The sequence below is a fragment of the Cornus florida genome, unplaced genomic scaffold (genome assembly GCF_030987335.1).
Source record: "Cornus florida cultivar Cherokee Brave unplaced genomic scaffold, ASM3098733v1 CherokeeBrave_3.0.0_Hap2_Chr05, whole genome shotgun sequence".
Taxonomy (NCBI): domain Eukaryota; kingdom Viridiplantae; phylum Streptophyta; class Magnoliopsida; order Cornales; family Cornaceae; genus Cornus; species Cornus florida.
The window spans coordinates 72168558-72191386 of NW_026775575.1; the positions used below are offsets into that span (position 1 = coordinate 72168558).

The window sequence follows — 22829 nt, forward strand, 5'->3', positions numbered from 1 at the left end:
GGATATGCCGATGTAGGTTATCTTTCTGACTCATATACAGCCCGATCACAAACAGGGTACTTGTTTACTTGTGGTGATACTGCTACATCATGGCGATCTATGAAACAGACCATAACTGCAACTTCCTCAAATCACTCTGAAATACTTGCAATTCATGAAGCAAGTCGAGAGTGTGTTTGGTTAAGATCTATGGTACAACATATTCAGGAATCATGTGGACTCTCCTCAATTAAAGATAGTCCAACAATATTATATGAAGATAATACAGCATGTATTACACAGGTAAAAAGAGGCTACATAAAAAGTGACAAAACCAAGCAAATTTCACCAAAATTCTTTTCCACACACGAGCTCCAGAAGAACCGTGATATTGATGTTCAGTATATACGCTCAAGTGATAATCTAGCATATTTATTCACTAAAGCGCTTCCAACTACAACATTCAAGAAGCTGGTGCATAATATTAGAATGCATAGACTCAATGGTATTTAATGCTAAATTGGGTGGAGCAATTGAATTGAAAATGTATTGGTATACTGTACTCTTTTTCCTTCACTATAGTTTTTCCCACTGGGTTTTCCCGGCAAGGTTTTAATGTGGCAGTTTTAACTTATGCAATACTATTTTTAGACGCACAAGAATATTGTACTCTTTTTCCTTCGCTAAGTTTTTATCCCACTGGATTTTTCTTAGTAAGGTTTTAATGAGGCATATACTCAGTGTTGTACGATAGACCCGAAGGAGAAGTGTTGTGAAAGTCAATTCTGTGTGGGGTCAACCACTTATTTCTTTGCACCAAGTATATGTACTTATGGGTGTCGGAAGAAGAAAAATATGGAGATTGAGTGTATGGACGTGAGAAGTGAACAAGAGATGGAGGAAAAGAACAGTAGAGTGTGAGTGAAAATCTACCTATAAATATGCATGAATTGTGTTGATTCTACACACCGAAAATAGAAGAAATAATAGAAAGTTCCTCTCTCCTCTCGTTCCTTCTCTTCTCTTGTATTTTAGACTTCTTACTCTATATTTGTTCTATAATTATAAAAAAGTTGACTTCAAAGTTCGTATAAACAAAATGAATAAGTCACCATCTGGCAACCACTGATATAAAGTGACCATTTTTTATTTATTTTTTTAATTTTTTATTTTTTTTTGCACTAATAAAATGACCATTCTGTGATAAACAAACAAACTTTTATTATATGAAGGTTCATAGCAGGTCAACTTTTATTATAATCAATTAGGAACATCGTTGCAATAATTGATCTAATGGTTGGATCATGTGCTTCATTGCCGGACCAAATTCCACTAATTGATCATTCATACAGGGGACAAACAATATTGACCAGAAAAACATTTCCATGTGTATTATGTCCAGCTAATGCTTTTAAGTTGCACTAGCAAGAGAGCATCTGAACCCTGTAATATTCATATAGAACCCATTGAAGACATTAAATTGAAAAGTACATAAAAGAAGAAAATTTGGTTTGTTACATCCAAATAGCAAATTAAATAAACTGACATTCTATTACCACACCCAGTGGCTTGGCTCAAGCAATCTTCATGAAATTCCAAAACATATAGAATGACCTTAGGCTCCAATACAGTTTGTGTGTCACCATTGCAGGCTGTGTAGGTGTTAAAAAAACTCTTTATACTGAAGGTTCTATAGAGTGGGGGATTGCATTCACTGACCAGGTTCTTAGCAGGTTCTATAAGAGTGTCCATAGAAGGAATGATGAAGGTGACAATGGTTGTCCCACCTTCATTTGAACTTGTCACCGGCTCGACGTTTAGCACTTTTAAGCCTCCCTTAACTAAGAATCTACACCAAATAAAATTATTTAAGCATCGTAGTTATTGCAGAGGTTGGGATAGTTGATCATAAGAGGCTCAATACCAATCCATTGTCCATCCTTAAAAGACTTGAAGTACATATACATCTCCCTGATACAGAATGGTTATGAGGTTAGGATCACAATGTTTATGTAATCCTAAAGTTAAACTTGAGTCATGGCATGGTGGACCTGTACCTTGTAATCTTCATACATAACCACATAAGACATTAAATTGAGAAGTATATAAAAGAAGAAAATTGGTGTGTCACATCCAAATATGAAAATATACAAACTTTCTATTAAAATCCACCACGCTCAGTGGCTTGGCTTAAGCACTCAATGAAATTCCAAAACATAAAGAATGACCTTACTGTTTTCCACTTCATTCGTATCCAACCCACCAGAAACAGTTGTCCTTTTGTGCAAAGCAATGACAGTTTACTTATTCAGTACACCATATTGCGAAGGTCCTATTAAAATGAACTGTATTTTGATATCTCACGCGCTAGAATTCTACTTCTGTATACCATTGCTTTAAACATGAAGCTTATAAGGCTCCAATACAGTTTCCGTGTCACCATTGCAGGCCATGTAGGTGCTCAAAAACTCTTTATACTGGAAGGCCCTATACAGTGGGGGATTGAATTCACTAACCAGGTCTTCAGCAGGTTCTATAACGGTGTCCATAGAAGGACTGATGAAGCTCACAATGGTAGTCCGAGCTTCTTTTGAATTTGTCACTGCCCGATGTTCAGCGCTTTTAAGCTTCCCATTACTAATAACCTACACCAAATAAAGGGAAAAAATTATTGAATTGGCTATAAGCATCACAACGATTGCAATGATATATATTATGTGGGATAGTCGATCAAATGTTAATTTGATAAATGAAAAAAAAAAAAAAAATGAACTGCTGTATATATTAAATTCCATTTATAATTTTTAATTGACTCAAAGGTCTTGTCAATTTAGAAACTTTGGCTATCAAAGTTGAAATAATTTGGGAACCATTGAGCACCGTGGGATAAATTAATAAAACAGAATTTAAGTCGGACTGATTATGAATGTATTTTAGGACTAATTTCACCCACTAGACATACAAGAATCTTTATGTAATCAGGAAAGTTGAGAAGTAATATAAGTTTTCTGATAGTTCCAATCACAGAAATAAATTGAGAATACCTATTGAATGCATCTTGTTGCCAGAAATGTATATGTATATTCCGTGTCCTGTCTTAATTGTAAACTAATTTGAAAAAGTCATACACATACATAAGACAAGCCGACAAAATAATTAGGTTAAGCATAGCTACAGAAGCCATTAATAAACTCAATAGGAAGCCAGAAAATGAAGAATTTCGACCTCTGCTTTGTTCTTGAGGTCTGGATCAGTATCAGATTTTAAAAAGAATGATTCGACCTCTGCTTTGGTCTTCTACCCTCTGCACTTTTTCACTCACGTCTCTCAATGGGGCAAGACAGTCCTATGGTGAGTATGTCGTGTGATGGTTGGGACCAAGGCTGTATATGGCTGGCACACCTCCTTCCCTCATTCAAGGGACAAGAGGATGACTGCTCCCTTCAGAGAGAAGGGTGAGAAATTAAAATCTCCACTCATTAAAGGGACAAGGGGGCGACTACTTCCTCCATAGAGAAGGGTGAAACCATTAAAGCGTCCTTCCTCATTAAAGGGACGGAGGGACGACTACTTCCTCCACAGAGAAGGGTGAGACAATTAAAGCTTCCTTCCCTCATTGAAGGGACAAGAGTTCCACTACTCCTTCCACTAAAAAGGGTGAGACAGTTAAAGCTCAAACAACTCTTCCTATTATTAAAGAGTAGAAACTGTGGCAATTATGAGTGATTGACCCAACCGAAGAGCTCAACTACTCGTTAGAGGGAAACTCGGAAGATCTCAAAGCAATAAATTAGACAAGGCTCTCAAAAAAGAGGTTCATTTCAAGCTTCAATAGCAGAAAAAAGGAAAGATATAATAAAGCTGAAGGCTAAGCCTCATTCTCTGAGCCTTCATCGGCATCCATAGCAATGTTGGAGATATGAACATCGGAAAAGTCCATATCAGGGTACCACAAGTTGACGCTAGCTCCAAAGGCCTCAAAGAAATCATAATAGGCTTCCGCCCCATAGTTTTAATAGTAGGCCTTAAACCTTGTGATGGCAGACATCCCCACCATTGCTGATTTGTTAGACATTTTTGTGCTAAGGCTTGTCATCTTAGAGTCAAAGCTAATATGCTCGTTTCTGGCTATGGCCAGTTCTTGCGCCGCCTCCGCTGCCTCAGCCTTCATCTGGCAGCCCCTCTCATACCTAATTACTGTCTCACTCAACTCATATGCAGAGCCAAGATGCCCAATGTCCAGGAGATGCCCACGCACCCTGCCCAAGAGGTGCAGGGCCCAATGCCCAGGAGGAACGCTAGGCACCCTGCCCAAGAGGCGTGGGGCCCAGCACCCAGGAGGAATGCCCAGGAGGAACGCAAGGTGCCTTGTCCGACTCCAAGAGGTGTGGGGCCCAGCACCCAGGAGGAATGCTAGGAGCACGAATGTCCATGATAAAAATGGTGAGCTTGTCATAAAATTACCACTACTACTTCCACAACTAGTGACTGACTACATTATCAATAAAAATTGCAGGGAACACAAGCAACTTAACGCTACCTGTGCATGACAAGCAAGCTTGAGAACACGGGGCAAGTGATATAGGACATTGAATCCTATAGGGAAGTTGAAATCACATGGAAGCCGAAAGGGTATGGATTGTTAGATAATATTAGGGCTTTCCCATGTACAGTAGCTGCCTCACCTACCCATAGTTAACATGTATAGGTTTACTTGGACAACACTCACACACCTATGACCTACCCCCTCATCCGCAGCTATATATACCCCCTTGTACTCTTGTATTCATCATCACATGCAATGCAATACATTTATATTTCTCTTTGTGTCTATACTTCTAACATGGATAAACTACGGGTTGTACGGATAATGACTACTACTCCTCCCGATAACTCTCCTAGTATGCGGCGGTGAAGGCAAAGGAACTAGTCCCATTAGTGGGCACTACTATCAACTCCACTATTAAAGAATAAAGGAGGGGTTAGTCAACCTAAAAGGGTATGTCAAAAATGACTTGCAAAGTATTTTTTTTTTATATAAATCATCAAGTACTAACTTGACCGTCGGAGTGTACCTGGCTGGCACCATGCCAGTGACCCAATCTTGGTCACCTCTTCTCTTATCTTGCAGGAAAGGCCTTAATTCCAAATCATGCATATTTTTGCATCAACAATACATATACTGTGAATTAATGACCACACATCAAACGGTACATTTTTTTTTTTTTATAAGTAAAAATGTATTAGAAAGCGTTCAAAAGGGGAACGAATCCCAAGAGTTGTACAAGAACCAAGAGCAAAAGAAAAGAAAACCTTGGGATCCAAAGACCCCAAAAACTCCAAAAACTCCTCAATGGAAGAACAATCTCTCCCCATGCCCCAACTAAAAAGGAACAAATAATAGAATACTTAAGAGCCCCAATGGGTAACTCCTCCCTAGTGACCCATGACTGTTGGAGCCTTATGTTGGGTCTTTTTGGTGTTCAAATGGTACATGTACATATATATTTATTTATGTATAATGTAACTCTAGGTTTAATCCCATTACAATTCCTTTGAAGATATGAGAGAATATGTTTTAGCAGATTATAATTTTATACAAAACGAAATGGGACTTATGATGTGTATGTAACGACCCGAACCAAAGGTTTGAACCATCAGCCAGGTCCTTACTCGAACCCGAGGTCATCAACGTCAATCACATCCCTTTTAACGTCAAAACCTCATCCTTAGGGTCAAACTATACTCTTCTAAATGATTAAAACAAAGACCAATAGTCAAGGGGGGATTGACATGAAGAAGAAGGAACAAGAACCCAAAACAGGCTCACTTCGGTCGACCGAAGTAGAGCTTCGGTCGGCCGAAGCAGGCCTTCCTGAACCGGTCGACCGAAATAACCCTTCGGTCGACCGAAGATGAGATACTGAGAGTGTATAAATGGTTTGGTCGACCGAACTCCATTTCGGTTAACCGAAATGGAGATCCCGAGAGTCAACAAGAGGGGTTCGGTCGACCGATAAGCCATTTCGGTCGACCGAAGTGGCTTTTTCGAGCCATGCATCCTGAAACTGACCTGTTGTGCTTAGAAATGAACTGAAATGGTTGTGGAAAGCTTTAGAATGATTCAAACGTGAGCTAAACCATCAAAATGAAACATTCCAAGGTCATGAACAAGAGTACCATCATATAATCATCTTACAAGATCATTTATTACAATTACATGACGTTAAATATAATGTTTACATTAGTTCCATTTACATCAAACGAAAGCTAAGTCTCATATTTGTGATATAAAGCCATGAATATTAACATTGTTACATTTTCAAAACTATGGTTATACACTGAATGGCCAAAATACAAAATAGCAAAATGGTCTTCTAACAACTTTCAAGCTTGTGGTGGATTATCATCCGCCGATTCCTTTCCATGACCTGAAAAATGATAAGTATAATGGGGTGAGCAAAAGCTCAGCAGGTGGCACTTAAGACACGCCTCTTGTGTCCCCGTGAATCTATACAAAGAATAGAGCAATAGGAAATGGGGATCATACAATGTCGGGACAATATCACATAACAATCAATCTCAAGTATGCACAATATGATGCAATGGGAGTGCAATGCAAGTTGATGTCGCTCCCCATTTTCACATTTAAAATCATCGCTTTTAAACTATTAATATAACCCGCCCTTTGATGACCCCGCAACGATACGAGAGAAGGATTGGTTAGTGTCCCTGACCCTTGATACCCCCGCGACATTATTATGGGGCCCAGCTAGCTCAACCACACTAGGGCAATCTCCCTAGTTCCCTCTAAGCTATATTAACCTTCCAGCCCTTTGGTACCCCCGCAACGACCGGGTTTTCATACAACACTTTGATCAAAAACCATTCTCCCAAATTCCCCATTTTCATTTCAAAACAATTCCCTTCATGCAAGCCCAATGTTATGCATATGAGTCTCATGATTTCCTTGCAATAATACTAAGATATTTCTCACAACACAATTAAACATGTCGTCGTACATCATTTATAGCATGTTGACAACATAGTAGACTTACGAACTCACATAAAAGCATGCTCATCATACAAATTAAATTAACACACATCCTCATACATGTTCCATCAAGTCAAAGTAACTATAATCACCACAATTAAGCATGCTAGTACACAAATCAAGTAAACTAACTCACTAAAGCACAAGACTTCGTGAATTAAGGACCCCTACCTCAAATTTGAGCAAAACCCTTGAAATGGGTCAAGAATTTCGAAATCCCTAGGGAGGCTCAAAGCTGGAATTGTTGCTACTCACGCGTAGAGCTCGTCGTGCTCTCCGTTTTGCCTTAAACGGCTCTCCAAAATTCTAAGTAATGAGAGAGTTATCAAGCTTCAAGGATTGCTTCCAAAAAGAGAAGAAAAAGGGAGAGAAATGAGAGAGAGAAAGAACCAGCGGGGAGAGAGAAATGGATGATCAAAAATGGTCTCTAGACCATTAAATGTGTGAGTGGTGAGTCCCACCACCAATTTCTTTGACTTTTCCCTTTTTCTTTTAATTTTACCCCACAACTTTTGCATATAATGCACTACCACACAAATACTATATGAATCACAAAAATTAAAATGTACAAATGCAGATGGACCCAACATAAAATCCCGTACACAACGTGAAAAGACGAAAATGCCCTTGCGGCGACAAAATTCTAAAAAAATGAAAAATGCTGAAAATCGGGAACATCACAGTGTATGAAACTCTAATACCACAAATAAACTAATTCGGAAAAATCATACACATGCATAGCATACACCGGCAAAATAAGTAGGTAAAACATACATGTGAAAGCCATTAATAAACTCAATAGGAAGCCCAAAAATGAAAAAATTCAACCACTACTTTGGTCTTGAGGTCTTGATCAGTATCAGATTTGAGAGAGAGGGATTCCACATTTTTGGTCTTCGACCCTCTGCACTTTTTCACTCACGTCTCTCAATGTAGCAAGACTACATCTTGGAGAATATGTCATATGAGGGTGGAACACCAAGGCTGTATATAGATAAAATATCGGATGAGACAGCTCCAATTAAGGAGTCAAATCAAATCACCACCTACGATGTGTATTCCTTATCATAATAGGTAACTACGTATATTCTTTATCCATATCTCAAGACATATGATTACATGTGACTAAGATACACCAAAACTTTATAAATTATATTTGTATAGGGTATTCGGCAACTCATTATTTGCTCTCAATCAATACCAGTTTTTCTTTAAATTGTAAAACAAAATAATAATCAATCGAAGCTCAAATTCTTACATTAATAACATGGCTATCAAATTGCACTGTCTGAAAACCAAATCATCTAAGGACTTAACAAGACTAGTATAATGTAGCATAAGGAATGGAAATATACCCGTAATTGGTAACCTATGTTAACCACAAATGCATTTGGAAGAGGCTCAACACCAATCCAACGACCATCCTTGAAGACTTGAAGCCCATAAACATCTCTTTGAAGTAGAATGGTTATGAGGTTAGAATCACAATGTTTAGGTACTCCTAAAGTTAAACTTGGGTCAAGGCACGGCGGGTAGTGATTAACTGTCAGTATCTGAGATTTGGTCAGTTCATCACCGAAGTACCCCAGTTGAAGTCCTAATCCTTCACAAATCAGCTGCAAGCCTGCAAAATCCTTAATGACAACTTCCTTACTTCAACTGAATATGTCCCAACCACCTCTCTGCAAAGTAAACATGAAACTATTTAGTTTTTCTATCTATTATGTGATTCACTAAGCAATCAAATTTATGTGGATTGTGGACATATTAGTTCTGGTTTTAATGCTTTGCTGATCATTTGAGTTAGACGGGTTTTAGATTAATACCGAAATCTAGTTGGCTTTTCAGGCCACAATTGCATGCATTCCTCCAAAGGATGACAATGCTGTCTCAACTTATCTCTCCAAGAGTGAACCGGTTGGTTGGTGTAGTTAAAAGTGCTCGTGGAAAGCCTGCAACCCTTACTGGAGTCGTCAAAGTAAAAACGTGCCTTGTCCTCATCCGGCAGATTGAAGAACTCCTTGAATACACTCCTTGTATCTTCCATTAGATTTTCTGAAACTCCATGGTTGATCACCTGTTTTAGAATGCAGTATATGGTTTGTCATATAAAAAACCCAAGACACTAGCCCAATTATTAGTATGGTTGGTCATTCTTTAACAAATCGTCCATAAAGATTGGAAGTGACAAAATTAAGGAGGAAACTATTGTATAAACCTGAAAGAACCCGAACTCCTGGCTTGCATTCAAAATATGTTGAATAATATCGCTTCGATCATGACCCACTACCTTTCCAAGATCAATCACTGGAATGGTCTTGCATAGAGGAACAATGAGCTTCCCTGGTCTTTGGTCAGGTGGAAACACATATGATTCAGGCAAGGAATGAACAGTACTAAACCAATTTGAAACAAGATTCTCCATAGTCCTCTAGTAACTTCTTCTTCTTCTTCTTTGGTGAGAACTTTAGTGATTCTCCTAAACCAAATGTGGATTTATAAAGTATGGTATACATAGAAAATAAGTAAGAAAAAGTTTTAGAATTGTGTACAAGGTTGGCCATCATAGTCAATCCGACCACATAGTACAACAATATGTAAAATATGGCAGAAAAACTAATATACATTCCTTTTCTAAAGCTTGCTGTTCTATTATTCTTTAAAATTGCAGATCAATAACAGAAAATGTAAATGGAATTTGACTTTGTGATTAGCAACAATCCAATGATATCTGTCATTGGGTGGGAACAATTGAAAAAAAAAATGATGAGGATAAATAAGTTGAGAGAAGACCAAGCTACAGATAAATTAGATTCTGCTTATTCAAATGCAAAGCCATGTAATATTTGCATCTTATATAACTTCAAGTTGCAATTTTGATATATTTTTTAATATCCAAAATTGTGTAAGACTTCTGATTAAGATAAATATTGATATATTCTGCATGTGTTCCACATAATGGCAAGTTGAGCCCCAAAGCTATCACAGTCAAGCTCAACTTGAACTATTTTAACTGGTCAAAAACAACAGCCAAACATTGCAAACTTTATAGTTTATGCTGCTCAAACTCGATTTTATTCTAATCATTTACAGAATTACAGCCTACCTAGTCGTGAAATGTGAGGGGCAGCCTTTAACAACAACAACATAAAGAATATAAATAAATAAAACAGATAAAGTCACAGTGTGTACATAAGGTTAGGGTTTGATTTCCACCAAGAGGTTTGTTTCCTTCCAATTGAACCAAATCACTGTGAATAACAAAAAAAATTAAACAAATGTAGGAGAAATTTCAATAATAAATTTGACTTAAATGCAGCTTTATTGATAAAGTTTGAACCAAAAAAAGAGATCCTTGGGCAGTCCATTTTGTAGAAGATTTTCCATAATCAAATAATGACAGGGAAACCAAACGTATAATAAGAGAAACAAAAAGAAAAAAGAAAAATATATAAATAAACAAATAAAAAGGCAAAAACTTGGGTTAGGAATAACTGAAATGGTTTAAATAATTGAAAAAAAAAAATCGAAAATCCCAAAATGGAGTACTCTGTTTGTGCGTAATTTTTAATCTTCAAAGACCCAATAAAGAAGGGGAAAAAAGAAGAAGTGATGCTTATGTAAGCCGAAGTTTCTGACAAATCACCAATAGTATACCAATCGTCTCCTTTTTCTTTTGCAATCTTCATTCTTGAAAAAATCCAAGAATAGAAAGGGGTTGAATCTTACACCTTCAATGAAGCCTTTGTTGAAGAAGAGGACTGTCAATGTTGTTTGTTGCAAGCTTTAGGGTGAACTTGAAATAGCTGCAAAGGCCAGAGATTTTGAGAACTAAGGTTTCAATCACCAACTAGAGATAACTAGGGTTCTTGGCCAAGGGTGTGTGAGCAAGATGGAAATCTTCCAGCATCAAATATTTTGCAAACCTTATCTACCGAAAATATATATATATATATATATATATATATTTTGCAAACCTTACTCCACCAATTAACTATATAAATGACCATTGATATAAAATGACCACCATTCTGTCTGAGAAGGTGATACACGTACAACTTTTATTATTCTCAATTAGGAACCCTGTAACAAAACGACCCAAAATTCGGTGGATCCGGATTGCGAACCCAAAGATAAATTAAGGGCAAAATGGTTATTTAACGTCACGCTATTAATTAATAAGCTAATTACAATGCTAATGATCATTAATGAAGTGTATAATATGGTTGAAACGAAGTCCCAGGTCAAGGGTACAAATCAGGGCACTATATGATTAATTGTATAGTGTTCTGCTCGCAGCCGTATGCACAGGGGGTTGTGTACACACGTGCGAGACATGACAACCTACGATCAAGCTTAGGGGGATATGATCGATCATTCGAAAGACAACTTTTTGGTGAATAGTGAAATGGACCTCGAAATTGAGACGATATATAGTGCAATCGATCGTAGGGATTCTACGATGGATAGTAAAAACCCAAAAAATGATACTTTGCTCCTTTTTGAATACTTTCCCTTTTGAAATCCAATTTTGGTCATTTGGACCATGCAAAACATGTCCCAATTCACATACATGAATGATGAAATATCAATATACATTTATACATGCATAAATTAGTCACAGTGAACCATATACATTCCTATGTACAAAATAGCATTTGTAATAACCCAAACCCAGAGTTCAAAACACTAACCAAGTCCTAACCTGACCCGGAACCACCTAAGGGTAAAATGGTCTATTTGACCAATGTTGTGTACTAAGGGTCATAGTGATGCCATAATAATGATGATAATTCAATTTGGTTCACATACGGATGAAAGGATCGACTTAAACCTTAAACCAGTCCAATTAGGGTTATGAGGGTAATTTGGTCATTATAACCGTGCAACGCATCAGGAACCTTCTAACTGCCTTTTAAGTCATAATTTATCATTTGGGGTCACTTGAAATGGAAAGAAAACAAATTAGATTGAAGTCACCCATTTTAGGGCTAAAAAGGGTAAAAATGACCTTTTTGGCCATTCTACTCATAACCGGACACGGCCATAGGGTCCTGTACATCCTAAAGGTCATGTAGGACCCACACAGTGAAGCTCCGAGTGAATGGAGGAAGTAAAAAAAAAAAAAAAAAAAAAAAAAAAAAAAAAAAAAGGAAGTATGCTAGTGCCGAGCGCTTGGAAGGCATCTAAGGCACCCCACCACGCCCGCATGGAGCATGTCAGCCGAGCGGTCGGACCCTTGCTCCAAGTGCTCGAGCTCCCTTAGAAAATGGGCTTTTTGCCCTTTTCTGTCCCCATGACCTGCTTTAGCCTAACTCTTTGGTCATTTTGACCTTTAATGTCCTGTCCCAACCCACAACAAGTATATAAATCCATTCCTTCAACTCAATCATCAATATTGTAACGACCCAAATCTAGGAAATCTGGATCGCTAACGAGGTCCTAACCCGACTCAGAGACACTCAAGGGTAAAATGGTTTCACCCCAACTACGCATTATGAGTCATGCCGAGATCACATTAGTCATTTCTAGCCACTTTGGCTGATATGAGTAACTTTTCTTGAAGTTCGGTTTCATTTTGGGATCCTTTGGTTAATGGGGATAAAATGGTTCTTTTAAGTAAAAATTATGGAATGAAACTCACACCATGCGAAAGGGGATTTAAAATCATACAACTTATCCTCAACAACGAGTCAATTCAGATTTTAGACGAGCATACAATGTTTATTTGAGATTCGGTTTTCAACGTGAGAAAATAATAATAATAATTAAATATTGACTAATGCAATGGGCTACATCCGGATTTAGTACATCCTAGAGAGGCCAACTCTCCGTGGTACAACAATAATGACATGAAAAATCTCAATTACAACATTTACGACCGGACGGTTTGAATCGGTTCATTTGTCAATTCATAAAGAAAATAATAAAATATATAATTCTAATTGTATAATTAATGTGTATGTGAATATATATATATAGTAATATAAAGAGATGGAGAGAGAGATAACCAAAGAGAGAGAGAATGGAATTTTTGTTTTATTATAACACCCACACCACGCTGTATACATGAATGCCCATATATATAGGCGCTGTAATTGGCTTCCCAAAGAAGCCACAATTGAAATCTTCCTCTGTAAGCTTTGCACGGTGATGTCATGGATGACATACATTTATTGTGGGCCCCACTTCCATTATACATAACACTCCCCCTTAGGGTCCACAATATTACATTAAGAATATGCCTCGTTAAAACATTACTAAGGAAAACCCAATGGGACAAAACCCTAGCGAAGGAAAAAGAGTACAGTATTCTTATGTATCTGAAAATGGTATCTTCTGAATATCAATATCACCCTTTTTCTGGAGTTCATGTGCATAAAAGAATTTTGGTGAGATGTGTTTGGTCCTGTCACTTTTAATATGCCCTTCTTTCATCTGTGCAATGCATGCCGTATTATCTTCATATAATACTGTTGGGCTTTCTTTTATTGATGAGAGACCACATGTTGTTCGAATATGTTGGATCATTGATCTCAACCAAAAGCATTCCCTGCTTGCCTCATGAATTGCGAGTATCTCAGAATGATTTGAAGAAGTTGCAATCATTGTCTGTTTCATTGATCACCATGATATAGCAGTGCCGCCACAGGTAAACACATATCCTGTTTGTGAATAAGCTTTATGTGGGTCAGAAAGATAGCCGACATCTGCATATCCAACTAATGGAGACTTTGGTGCCTTCGAATAAAACAAGCCCATATCAGTTGTGCCACGAAGATATCGCAGTATGTGTTTGATTCCATTCCAATGTCTACGAGTTGGTGCAGAACTGTACCGTGCTAATAAATTGACTGGAAAAATTATATCAGGTCTTGTGTAATTTGCAAGATACAAAAGAGCACCAATCGCACTGAGATAGGGCACTGCAGGACCAAGGAGTTCTTCATCATCTTCTCGAGGACGAAAAGGATCTTTCTTGATGTCAAGTGATCGGACAACCATTGGGCAGCTCAATGGATAGGCTTTATCCATATAAAAACGTTTCAGAATCTTTTCTGTATATGTTGATTGATAGATGAGAATACCGTTCGAAAAATGTTCAACCTGCAGCCCAAAGCAGAATTTTGTCTTTCTTAAATCTTTCATTTCAAATTCTTTCTTTAAATAATTGGTCGTCTTTTCGATCTCGTCTAATGTTCCCACAAGGTTCAGATCATCAACATATACTGCAACAATAACAAAACCAGATTCTGATTTGTTAATAAAAATGCATGGACAAATATGACTGTTTACATACCCTTCTTCGAGTAAGTAATCGCTAAAGCGATTATACCACATTCGTCTAGATTGCTTCAATCCATATAAGGATCATTGTAATTTTATTGAGTGCATATTACGTGGTTTTGTTTCAGGCATTTTAAATCATTCTGGGATTTTCATATAAATATCACTATCTAGTGATCCATATAAATATGTTGTAACCACGTCCATTAGATGCATATGCAATCTTTCTGTGACTGCCAAGTGTATTATGAATCTAAAAGTAGTTACATCAATCACAGGGGAGTATGTTTCCTCATAATCAATACCAGGTCTTTGTGAGAAACCTTGAGCTACAAGTCGGGCTTTGTATCTCACGATTTCATTTTTCTCATTACGTTTTCGAACAAACACCCATTTGTACCCAACAGGATTAACACCCTCAGGTGTCTGGACTATTGGTCTAAATACTTCACGTTTAGCTAATGAATTTAGCTCTGCTTGTATCGCTTCTTTCCATTTTGGCCAATCATTTCTTCATCGACATTCTTCGACGTTTTGAGGTTTCGGATCCTCATTTTCAATATCAAGAGCAACGAGATATGAGAATATGTTGTCGACAACAATTTCATTTCTATTCCATCTCGTTTCATAATTTAATGAGATCTCATCATTTTCAGGTACCTTTGTCTCATCAAGGGCATGTGCCTTATCAAGGGCCATATCATCATTTGTTGTTTTTGCCTCATCAATATTTATGATTTCATCATTTTTAGGTACCTGAGACTCATCAAGAGCATCTGCTTTATCAAAAGTTATTATCTCAGATTGATCAATAATATCTGTTGCTCTTTTTGTGGCCTCTTCAAGAGTGCCAGCTTTTCTTTGTGATTTCTTCTTACGAGGAACAATATCTTTTGCACCGACTGGTCTACCACGCTTCAGGCGTGTTTTAGATGCATTTGTTGCATTACTGACAGAAGGTCCCTCAGGACAGCAATTCGTGCTGGCACATTTACAATTGGTATATGTGATTTTATCACTTTCTTTGTATCAGTAAATGCATCAGGTAATTGATTTGCAACATTTTGCAAGTGAATGATCCTCTGAACTTTTTGTTCACATTGGTTTGTACGAGGATCAAAATGAGACAATTCCAAGGCATTCCAAGTAAGATCACGTTGCTGCTGTGCCTTTTCTCCCCCTAATGGTGGGAAAACAGTCTCATCAAAATGACAGTCAGCAAATCGTGCTTTAAAGACATCACCTGTCAGGGATTCAAGATATCTAATAATAGATGGAGAATCAAAACCAACATAAATTCCAAGTCTACGTTGAGGACCCATTTTAGTGCGTTGGGGTGGTGCAATTGGAACATATACAGCACGACTAAAAACTCGTATGTGGGAGATATTCGGTTGTTGACCCAAAACAATTTGTAATGGTGAGTACTTATGATAAGCAGTTGGTCGTATACGAACTAATGATGCAGCATGCAATATGGTATGACCCCAGGCAGAAACAAGTAATTTTGTTCGCATAAGTAAAGGACGACCAATTAGCTGAAGTCTTTTAATAAAACATTCAGCCATACCATTTTGAGTATGAGTGTATGCAACAGGATGTTCAACATTAATTCCAACTAACATGCAACAATCATCAAAAGCTTAAGAAGAAAATTCAGCAGCATTATCAAGACGGATTGTCTTAATTGGGTAATCAGGAAAGTGTGCCCGTAATTTGATGATTTGAGCAAGACGTTTAGCAAATACAACATTGCGAGTAAAAAGTAGACAAACATGTGACCATCGTGTTGATGCATCAATTAAAACCATAAAATAACGAAATGGTCCAGAGGGTGGATGAATTGGCCCATATATGTCCCCATGAATTCGTTGTTAAAATGGAGGAGACTCAACAATGACTTTTGAAGGGAATGGTCTGATAATCAACTTACCTTGTGAGCAGGCGGTGCATAGATGATTATTTGGTAAGATGATTTTTTGATCTTTTAGTGGGTGACCATGTGAATTTTCAATAATTCGATGCATCATTGTACTCCCTGGGTGACCAAGTCAATCATGCCAAAGCATAAAAAGTTTTGAGTCACAAGATTTTTTATGGATCACAACATTTAACTCAATTGTTCTAATGGTTGTATAATATAACCCAGAAGAGAAAACAGGGAGTTTTTCTAATATCAGTTTCTTGCCTGAGGTAATGGAAGTAATGTAGAGATATTCTACATTTCTTTCATTTGCAGTCTCAATGTGATACCCATTACGACGCAAATCTTTAAAACTCAACAGATTTCCCCGAGATCTTGTAGAATATAAGGCATCATCGATTTGTAATCTTGTTCCATGTGGTAAAATGATGTTAGCTCATCCGGAGCCTTCAATCAAGTCGGTGGGACCTGATATGGTACTAACACTGGCATATGTCAGAGTTAGGTGAGAAAAATATTTTTGATCTTGAAGGATTGTATGTATTGTTCCACTATCTGCAAGACATATATCTTCACCATTTAATTTGGGACTAGTCAGATCCATTCCTATTCATGCAAATTTCTTTATCAAAAAAGAAACTTTTTATAACAAAGGAAACTTTGATACAAACTAGAAAATAAAAACTTTAACACAAGGAAAATAGAAACATAGTAGACAGAACATGAAAAAAACATAAGATTAACTGGTGTGGACATTTCCATCACCAATCAGGAAGTCTATCATTCCATCACGATCATCAAAAAAATCTGATACATCCAGATTGGTGATGTTAACTGGCTCATCATGATTAATGAAATTCATTTCCAGATTTGTGGTGTCAACTGGCTCATCATGATCAAGGAAATTCATTTCCTTTTGTTTTCCCTTTTCTTTCATTGAGGCTTGGTAAAGATCAGCCAGATGTTTTGGTGTACGACAAATACTTTGCCAATGCCCTGTCATGCCACACCGATAACAAGTATTATCATAAGCCTTAGAAGGTTGAGCCACATCCTTCCATTTTACTTGTCTCATTTCATTATAATCTTTCCTTTGAGGATATGGTGTGGAAAACTGATTGCAAAAATGTGAGGATTGATATCCTTCACGATAATAAGAATGATTTCTACCACGACCATATTCATTATTGTGGTAGTTATTTTTACCACGACCATATTCATTTCTACCACCATGACCACGTCCACGTCCGCGTCCACGACTACGAGATGAGGCAACATATGTTTCAGGGATCGGTGTCGATCCAGTTGGACGGGACTGGTGGTTTCTCAACAAAAGCTCATTATTTTGCTCTGCCACAAGCAAACATGATATCAGATCTGAATATTTTTTAAATTTACGCTCTTAATATTGTTATTGCAAGAGTACATTCGAGGCGTGAAATGTAGTGAATGTTTTTTCTAGCAAAAGTTCATCAGTAATAGTATCACCACATAATTTCAATGTAGAGCTGATTTTGAATAGAGCAGAGTTATATTCAGCCACAGTTTTAAAATCTTGCAACCTCAGTTGCAGCCAATCAGCCCTGGCCTTTGGGAGGATGACTGTTTTTTGATGATCATATCTTTCTTTCAAATTATTCCACAAACAAAGTGGATCTCTTTCAATGAGGTATTCAGTTTTCAGTTCCTCACTAATATGGCACCAGAGAAAAATCATGGCCTTTGCGTTATCTTGCAATGATGCCTCATTGTCTTCTTTAATTGTGTCACCAAGGCCCATGGCATCCAAATAGATCTGAGCATCCAGAATCCAAGATAAATAATTTTTGCCAGAAATATCCAGTGCCACGAATTCCAGTTTTGTCAAATTTGACATTTTCAGAATAACTAGATGTGACAACAATATAAAAATATAATTTAGCATATAAATAAAATGGAATTAAAATGAAATAATAAAATAATATAAATTATTTAAACAACAATATTGGTCAATCCGGTAATTATAAATAAATTATTAAACAATAAAGGCGGTAAAACCAGCCATAAAATATTAAATAATAAAAGTGGTAAAACCGACCATAATTAGTAAATTATTAAATAATAAAGGTGGTAGAACCAACCATAGTGTAAGCATATATATCATTTAAGTGAGCAACTTTATTTTACTAACAATAATCCATAATTAAAATTTCCTTACCCTTTGGAGTCAGAAATATTATTTTCTCCGATAAAGCAAACAAACCCAATAATCTATCAAAACTAATATCACAAAATAGATATATAGTTGGGATAGAAAGAGAGAGAGAAAGCTTTCTTCTTCAAATCTCAGATGAATAGCTCGTGCTGATAACGTATAATAAATATGTGTATGTGAATATATATATATATATATATATATATATATATATATAAAGAGATGGAGAGAGAGATAACCAAAGAGAAAAAAAGAATGGAATTTTTGTTTTATTCCAACACCCACACCACACTGTATACATGAATGCCCATATATATATAGGCGCTGTAATTGGCTTCCCAAAGAAGCCACAATTGAAATCTTTCTCTGTAAGCTTTGCACGGTGATGTCATGGATGACATACATTTATTGTGACCCCACTTCCATTATACATAACAAATTGTTCATAAACAATTCATTTTTAACTCAAATTTTTATTCAATCAGTTCCCCAGTTGATTTGCAAACACATGGTTTGAATCATCTCATTTGTCAATGCATGCATGAAGAAAACAATAAAAATAATGCATGCATGAACAAAACCTCAAAATAATGCATTCCACGTAATGACAAGTTGAGCCCTAAACCTATCACACTTGAGTTCAAAAACAGAGCCAAACATTGTCAACTCTAAGCTGCTCAAACTCAATATATAATTATATATATTATATTCTACTTGCTTATAATTACAGCCCACCCAGTCATGAACCTCCCTTACATTCATTTTTTTCAGAATCAATCTCATTTTGTGCTAAAATGCATTGACTACTTCAATGCAACTATTAAGATATATTATTTATTTGCTGATTCAAGAAATAGTTGAATTAAATTGTAAGAATCCAAGGTAAAGCAAGGTTTAATATAGTCAAATAATAATATATTGATGTTTTTATTGTTCACAGCAATGTCATTTGAGTCAAATAATATATGTGTTCCTCGAAACTTTCCCCACTCATTAAATGCTATTCATTTAAAAATAAATACATAAATAAATAATAATAATAATTGACTTGAGAGTTCATAAAATATAGACTGATTTATTCCACTTGGGGCTCTCTCTCTCAACCCAACGTCCTCTTTTTATTACTAAGACCATCAGTGTGGAAATACATATCTTATTACAAAAATCTCATTCTTCTTTTCTGTTCTCTCCAAACCCATCTCTAATTGGATATTCATAAATAAATTAATTAATTGTTGATCATGTGCTTCATTGCAGGAACAAATTTCCCTAATTGGTTATTCATATGGTGGACAAATAATGTTGACCTAAAAAAATTTGCCATTTACACTATGCACAGCTAATGCTTTTGAGTTGCACTAGCAAGAGAGGACCTGAAACACTATAATATTTATATAGAACCACATAAGACATTAAATTGAAAAGTACAGAAAAGAATAAAATTGGTGTGTTCTATCCAAACAGAAAATTACATAAACTGACTTTCTACTAGAATCCACACACCACACACAGTGGCTTGGCTCAAGCACTCTTCACGAAACTTCGAAACATTTAAAGTAGCTTTATATTGTGTTTGGAAGTACTGAATCGGCACTTTGAATTTAAAATTGAAGAAAATTTAGTTCAAATTTTAAACTAAAAATCCTCGAAGTCTAAATCCAGCCACCAGATTCAGTAGGCATATTTGTGTGTGTGTGTGTGTGTGTTTTCTTCCTATATGTTTTGTTCGAACCAGTGACATTTTACTACTAGTTTTTTTTTTTTTTTTCCTAAGCATCTTTATAAAGCCAAAACCAAACAATATAATATTTCCATTTTTCATCATTTTCTATTTTTCTGAAATTTTTGTTGTTGTAAGGGCATTTTTGTCTTTTATCGTTTTGTGTGCCGGACACTGCGGAGTATGCCGGTTGTGTACGAGAGTTGTTTGGAGCATTTCATTGAGTTCAGAACTCTTTGAAATGTAAGGGTGATCATTTTAGCATTTTTTTCTTTTTTCGGGCCGAACAGTTCCGTGTGGGACCCGCTACTAGAATTGTTGCATGCGGGAATTTTAATTGGGTTCATTTACAACATATTTATTTTATTTAATGTGTTTTATATGGTTATAATTTAATATATGTATGTATAGACATATATGTGTGTGTGTGTGTGTGTGTGTGTGGTGTAAAAAGAAAATAAAAATAAAGAGAAAATAAATTATTTTTTTTGGTGGGGCCCATAACCACATCAAGTGGTCTAGACCACTTGGTCTCTTAATTCTTTCTCTCACTCCCGAAGCTCTCTGCCACCCCCTCAAAGTCTCTTTTTCTTCTTTTTTTTCTTTTTTTTTATTACTTCCAAACTTTGATCCTAGATTTCTTCCACAATACTTAGAATTTTTAAGTGCCGTTTGCGGCAAATTGAAGCCCACGACGAGATCTTCAAATCCATACCAGTAATTTCAGCTTTTGGCCACTCTAGGAAGTCCAAAAATTGAGACCCATTTTGAGGGTTTGAGGTGAAAATTGGGGCTTTTGGCTTAAATTAAGGTAGGGGTTTTTAATTCCCAATTTCTTGTTAATTGTTGCTAACTTGTTTAATTGATGTTAATGAATCCTAAAATGATTTTATTGTGCTGTATAAAGTTCTTGATTTTATGTATTAATTGATGTGTATGAAAAACATGCTTAAGTGTTGATTTCCTATGTATATTGTATTACTAATTGCTAGAAATGATGTATGTAAGCATGTATAATATTTTTTTAGAATTTCTTGTGAAGCATGCCTTATTTAAATTGTTTGCCTTAGAAATGATATAATTGTTGTAATAAAAAATTTGTGCTTATTCGTGTTGATGATATTATGTGAGAATCATGCCTAAATGTTAATTTCAATACCATGGTATTTATTATTTTCCTAGAAATTTCTATGAAGAAGCATGTTAAATTGTAAAGTGTAAATTTTCTTTATTTTTATACTATTAGAAAAATACATGGCATGCATCCATAGCATTGGGCATGAAAGAAAAGGGGAAAGTGTTTCGAAATGAAAGTGAAAGGGATTTTTGGGAGAAGAAATTTTTATAAAATGGTTTTTATGAAAACCCGGACGCTGCAGGGGTACCAACGGTCCGTGGAGTTAATGTAACCTAGAGGGAATTAGGGAGATCGTCCTAGCGTGGTTGAGCTATTTGGGCCCCAAATGACACCGTACCAAGGGTCAGGGACAGTAGTCAATCCTTCTCTCGGCGCTAAGGGGTTACCGAAGGGGGTTACGTTAACAGTTTAAAAAGTGGTGAACGAAAGTGATCTTGGAGAAAAATGGGGAGCGACATAGCACAGCATTGCATTTCATTGCACGACATTGTCTGTTTTGAGCCTTATAATTGTATCATACTCTTCCTCTGTATGGCATGATCCCTTTCCCTTTATTCATATTCATTATTTGGATTCACGGGGCCACAAGAGGTATGTCTTAAACACCACCTACTGAGCAATTTTGCTCACCCCTTATATTTAATATTTTTTTTCAGGAAATGGGAAAGAAGTAGCGGATGACATTCTACCACAGGCCTAATTTGGACTAGAAGACCATTTTGCTATTTTTGTATCTAAGTCCCATATTTTTTTGTAAAACCTTAGTTATTATATTCAGTATAGAGATTTATGGACTCTTAATATTATAATTATACCTATAGGCTGTAACTTTTATATAAGTTGTTTGAATGTTGTAAAGTATGGACATTTGATCTTAATCCTGTATTTTGGGACTGTAATTATGATATTTAGATGAAATGGTATGTGATTGTACCACCATGGAATGAACTAAATTAAGGCATAATGATTGGAGGAAAGGAATGCTGGAATATAATATTTTGCATTGTGTGTTGGGACAGGTTGGATAAGTCTTGAAAGGCCAAGAAAGGCCATTAAGTTTTTTTTATTAAGCAAATTGTTGTTGTTGGCCCCTGTTTAGCGGAGGTCATGCTGAATTTTTTTATATATATAAAGGGTATCAGTTTAGGAGCGTTACAAACAATAAGAAGGGAAGATCCTTTTTTTTTTTTTTTTTTCCTATACATCTTTCATTAAGCCAAAACCAAACAACAAGAAGGGAAAATCAATCCCCAAGTATGAAACAGCTATGGAAGAACTACTTCCAAAAAACTACAAGCAGCTATGGAAGAACTACTTCCAAAAAACTGCAAGCAGCAACGACAACCAGAAAAGAAAAAACAAAAGGAAAAGACCACCACCAAACTAAATACATCACCTTAAAACAAAAAGATCAAACAAACTTCAAGCTCTCATTCCTCCAGCAGGTCTTGCAGCTGAAGATCCAAAGTATCTTCAGTAGTATGATGAGCAGTCTTCGGCATTCAATCATGCAAGACATAATTTTTATTCAAC

At 36.3% G+C, this 22829-nt stretch overlaps 1 protein-coding gene, 1 long non-coding RNA gene and 1 pseudogene across 2 annotated transcripts; 1 reads left to right on the plus strand and 2 right to left on the minus strand.

The window, feature by feature from the left end:
- Window positions 1-2122: 2122 nt before the first annotated feature.
- Window positions 2123-11019, minus strand: LOC132306816 (hyoscyamine 6-dioxygenase-like; annotated as a pseudogene).
- Window positions 11020-16983: 5964 nt separating this feature from the next.
- On the minus strand, window positions 16984-18120 carry LOC132309462 (uncharacterized). The gene is made up of 3 exons (XM_059807767.1): window positions 17733-18120; window positions 17451-17594; window positions 16984-17240 (listed from the first exon to the last, which is right to left on the minus strand). Exons 1-3 carry the CDS (start codon window positions 18118-18120, stop codon window positions 16984-16986), a joined length of 789 nt encoding a protein of 262 aa, XP_059663750.1.
- A 1945-nt stretch (window positions 18121-20065) lies between these two features.
- LOC132306818 (uncharacterized) lies at window positions 20066-22232 on the plus strand. Its single transcript, XR_009482108.1, has 2 exons — window positions 20066-20969; window positions 21953-22232. It is a non-coding gene; the product is annotated as an uncharacterized LOC132306818 (long non-coding RNA).
- The last annotated feature ends 597 nt before the right edge of the window (window positions 22233-22829 follow it).

Bases quoted from the DNA above. Each gene is read 5' to 3' on its own strand.
- LOC132309462 (XM_059807767.1), bottom strand. From the start codon at position 18,120: ATGTCAAATTTGACAAAACTGGAATTCGTGGCACTGGATATTTCTGGC. The intron at 17,595-17,732 runs GTGATACTATTA...TGCTTGTGGCAG, and splicing joins CTCTACATTGAAATTATGTG to AGCAAAATAATGAGCTTTTG. The intron at 17,241-17,450 runs GTAAAAATAACT...GTGGCATGACAG, and splicing joins TAGAAATGAATATGGTCGTG to GGCATTGGCAAAGTATTTGT.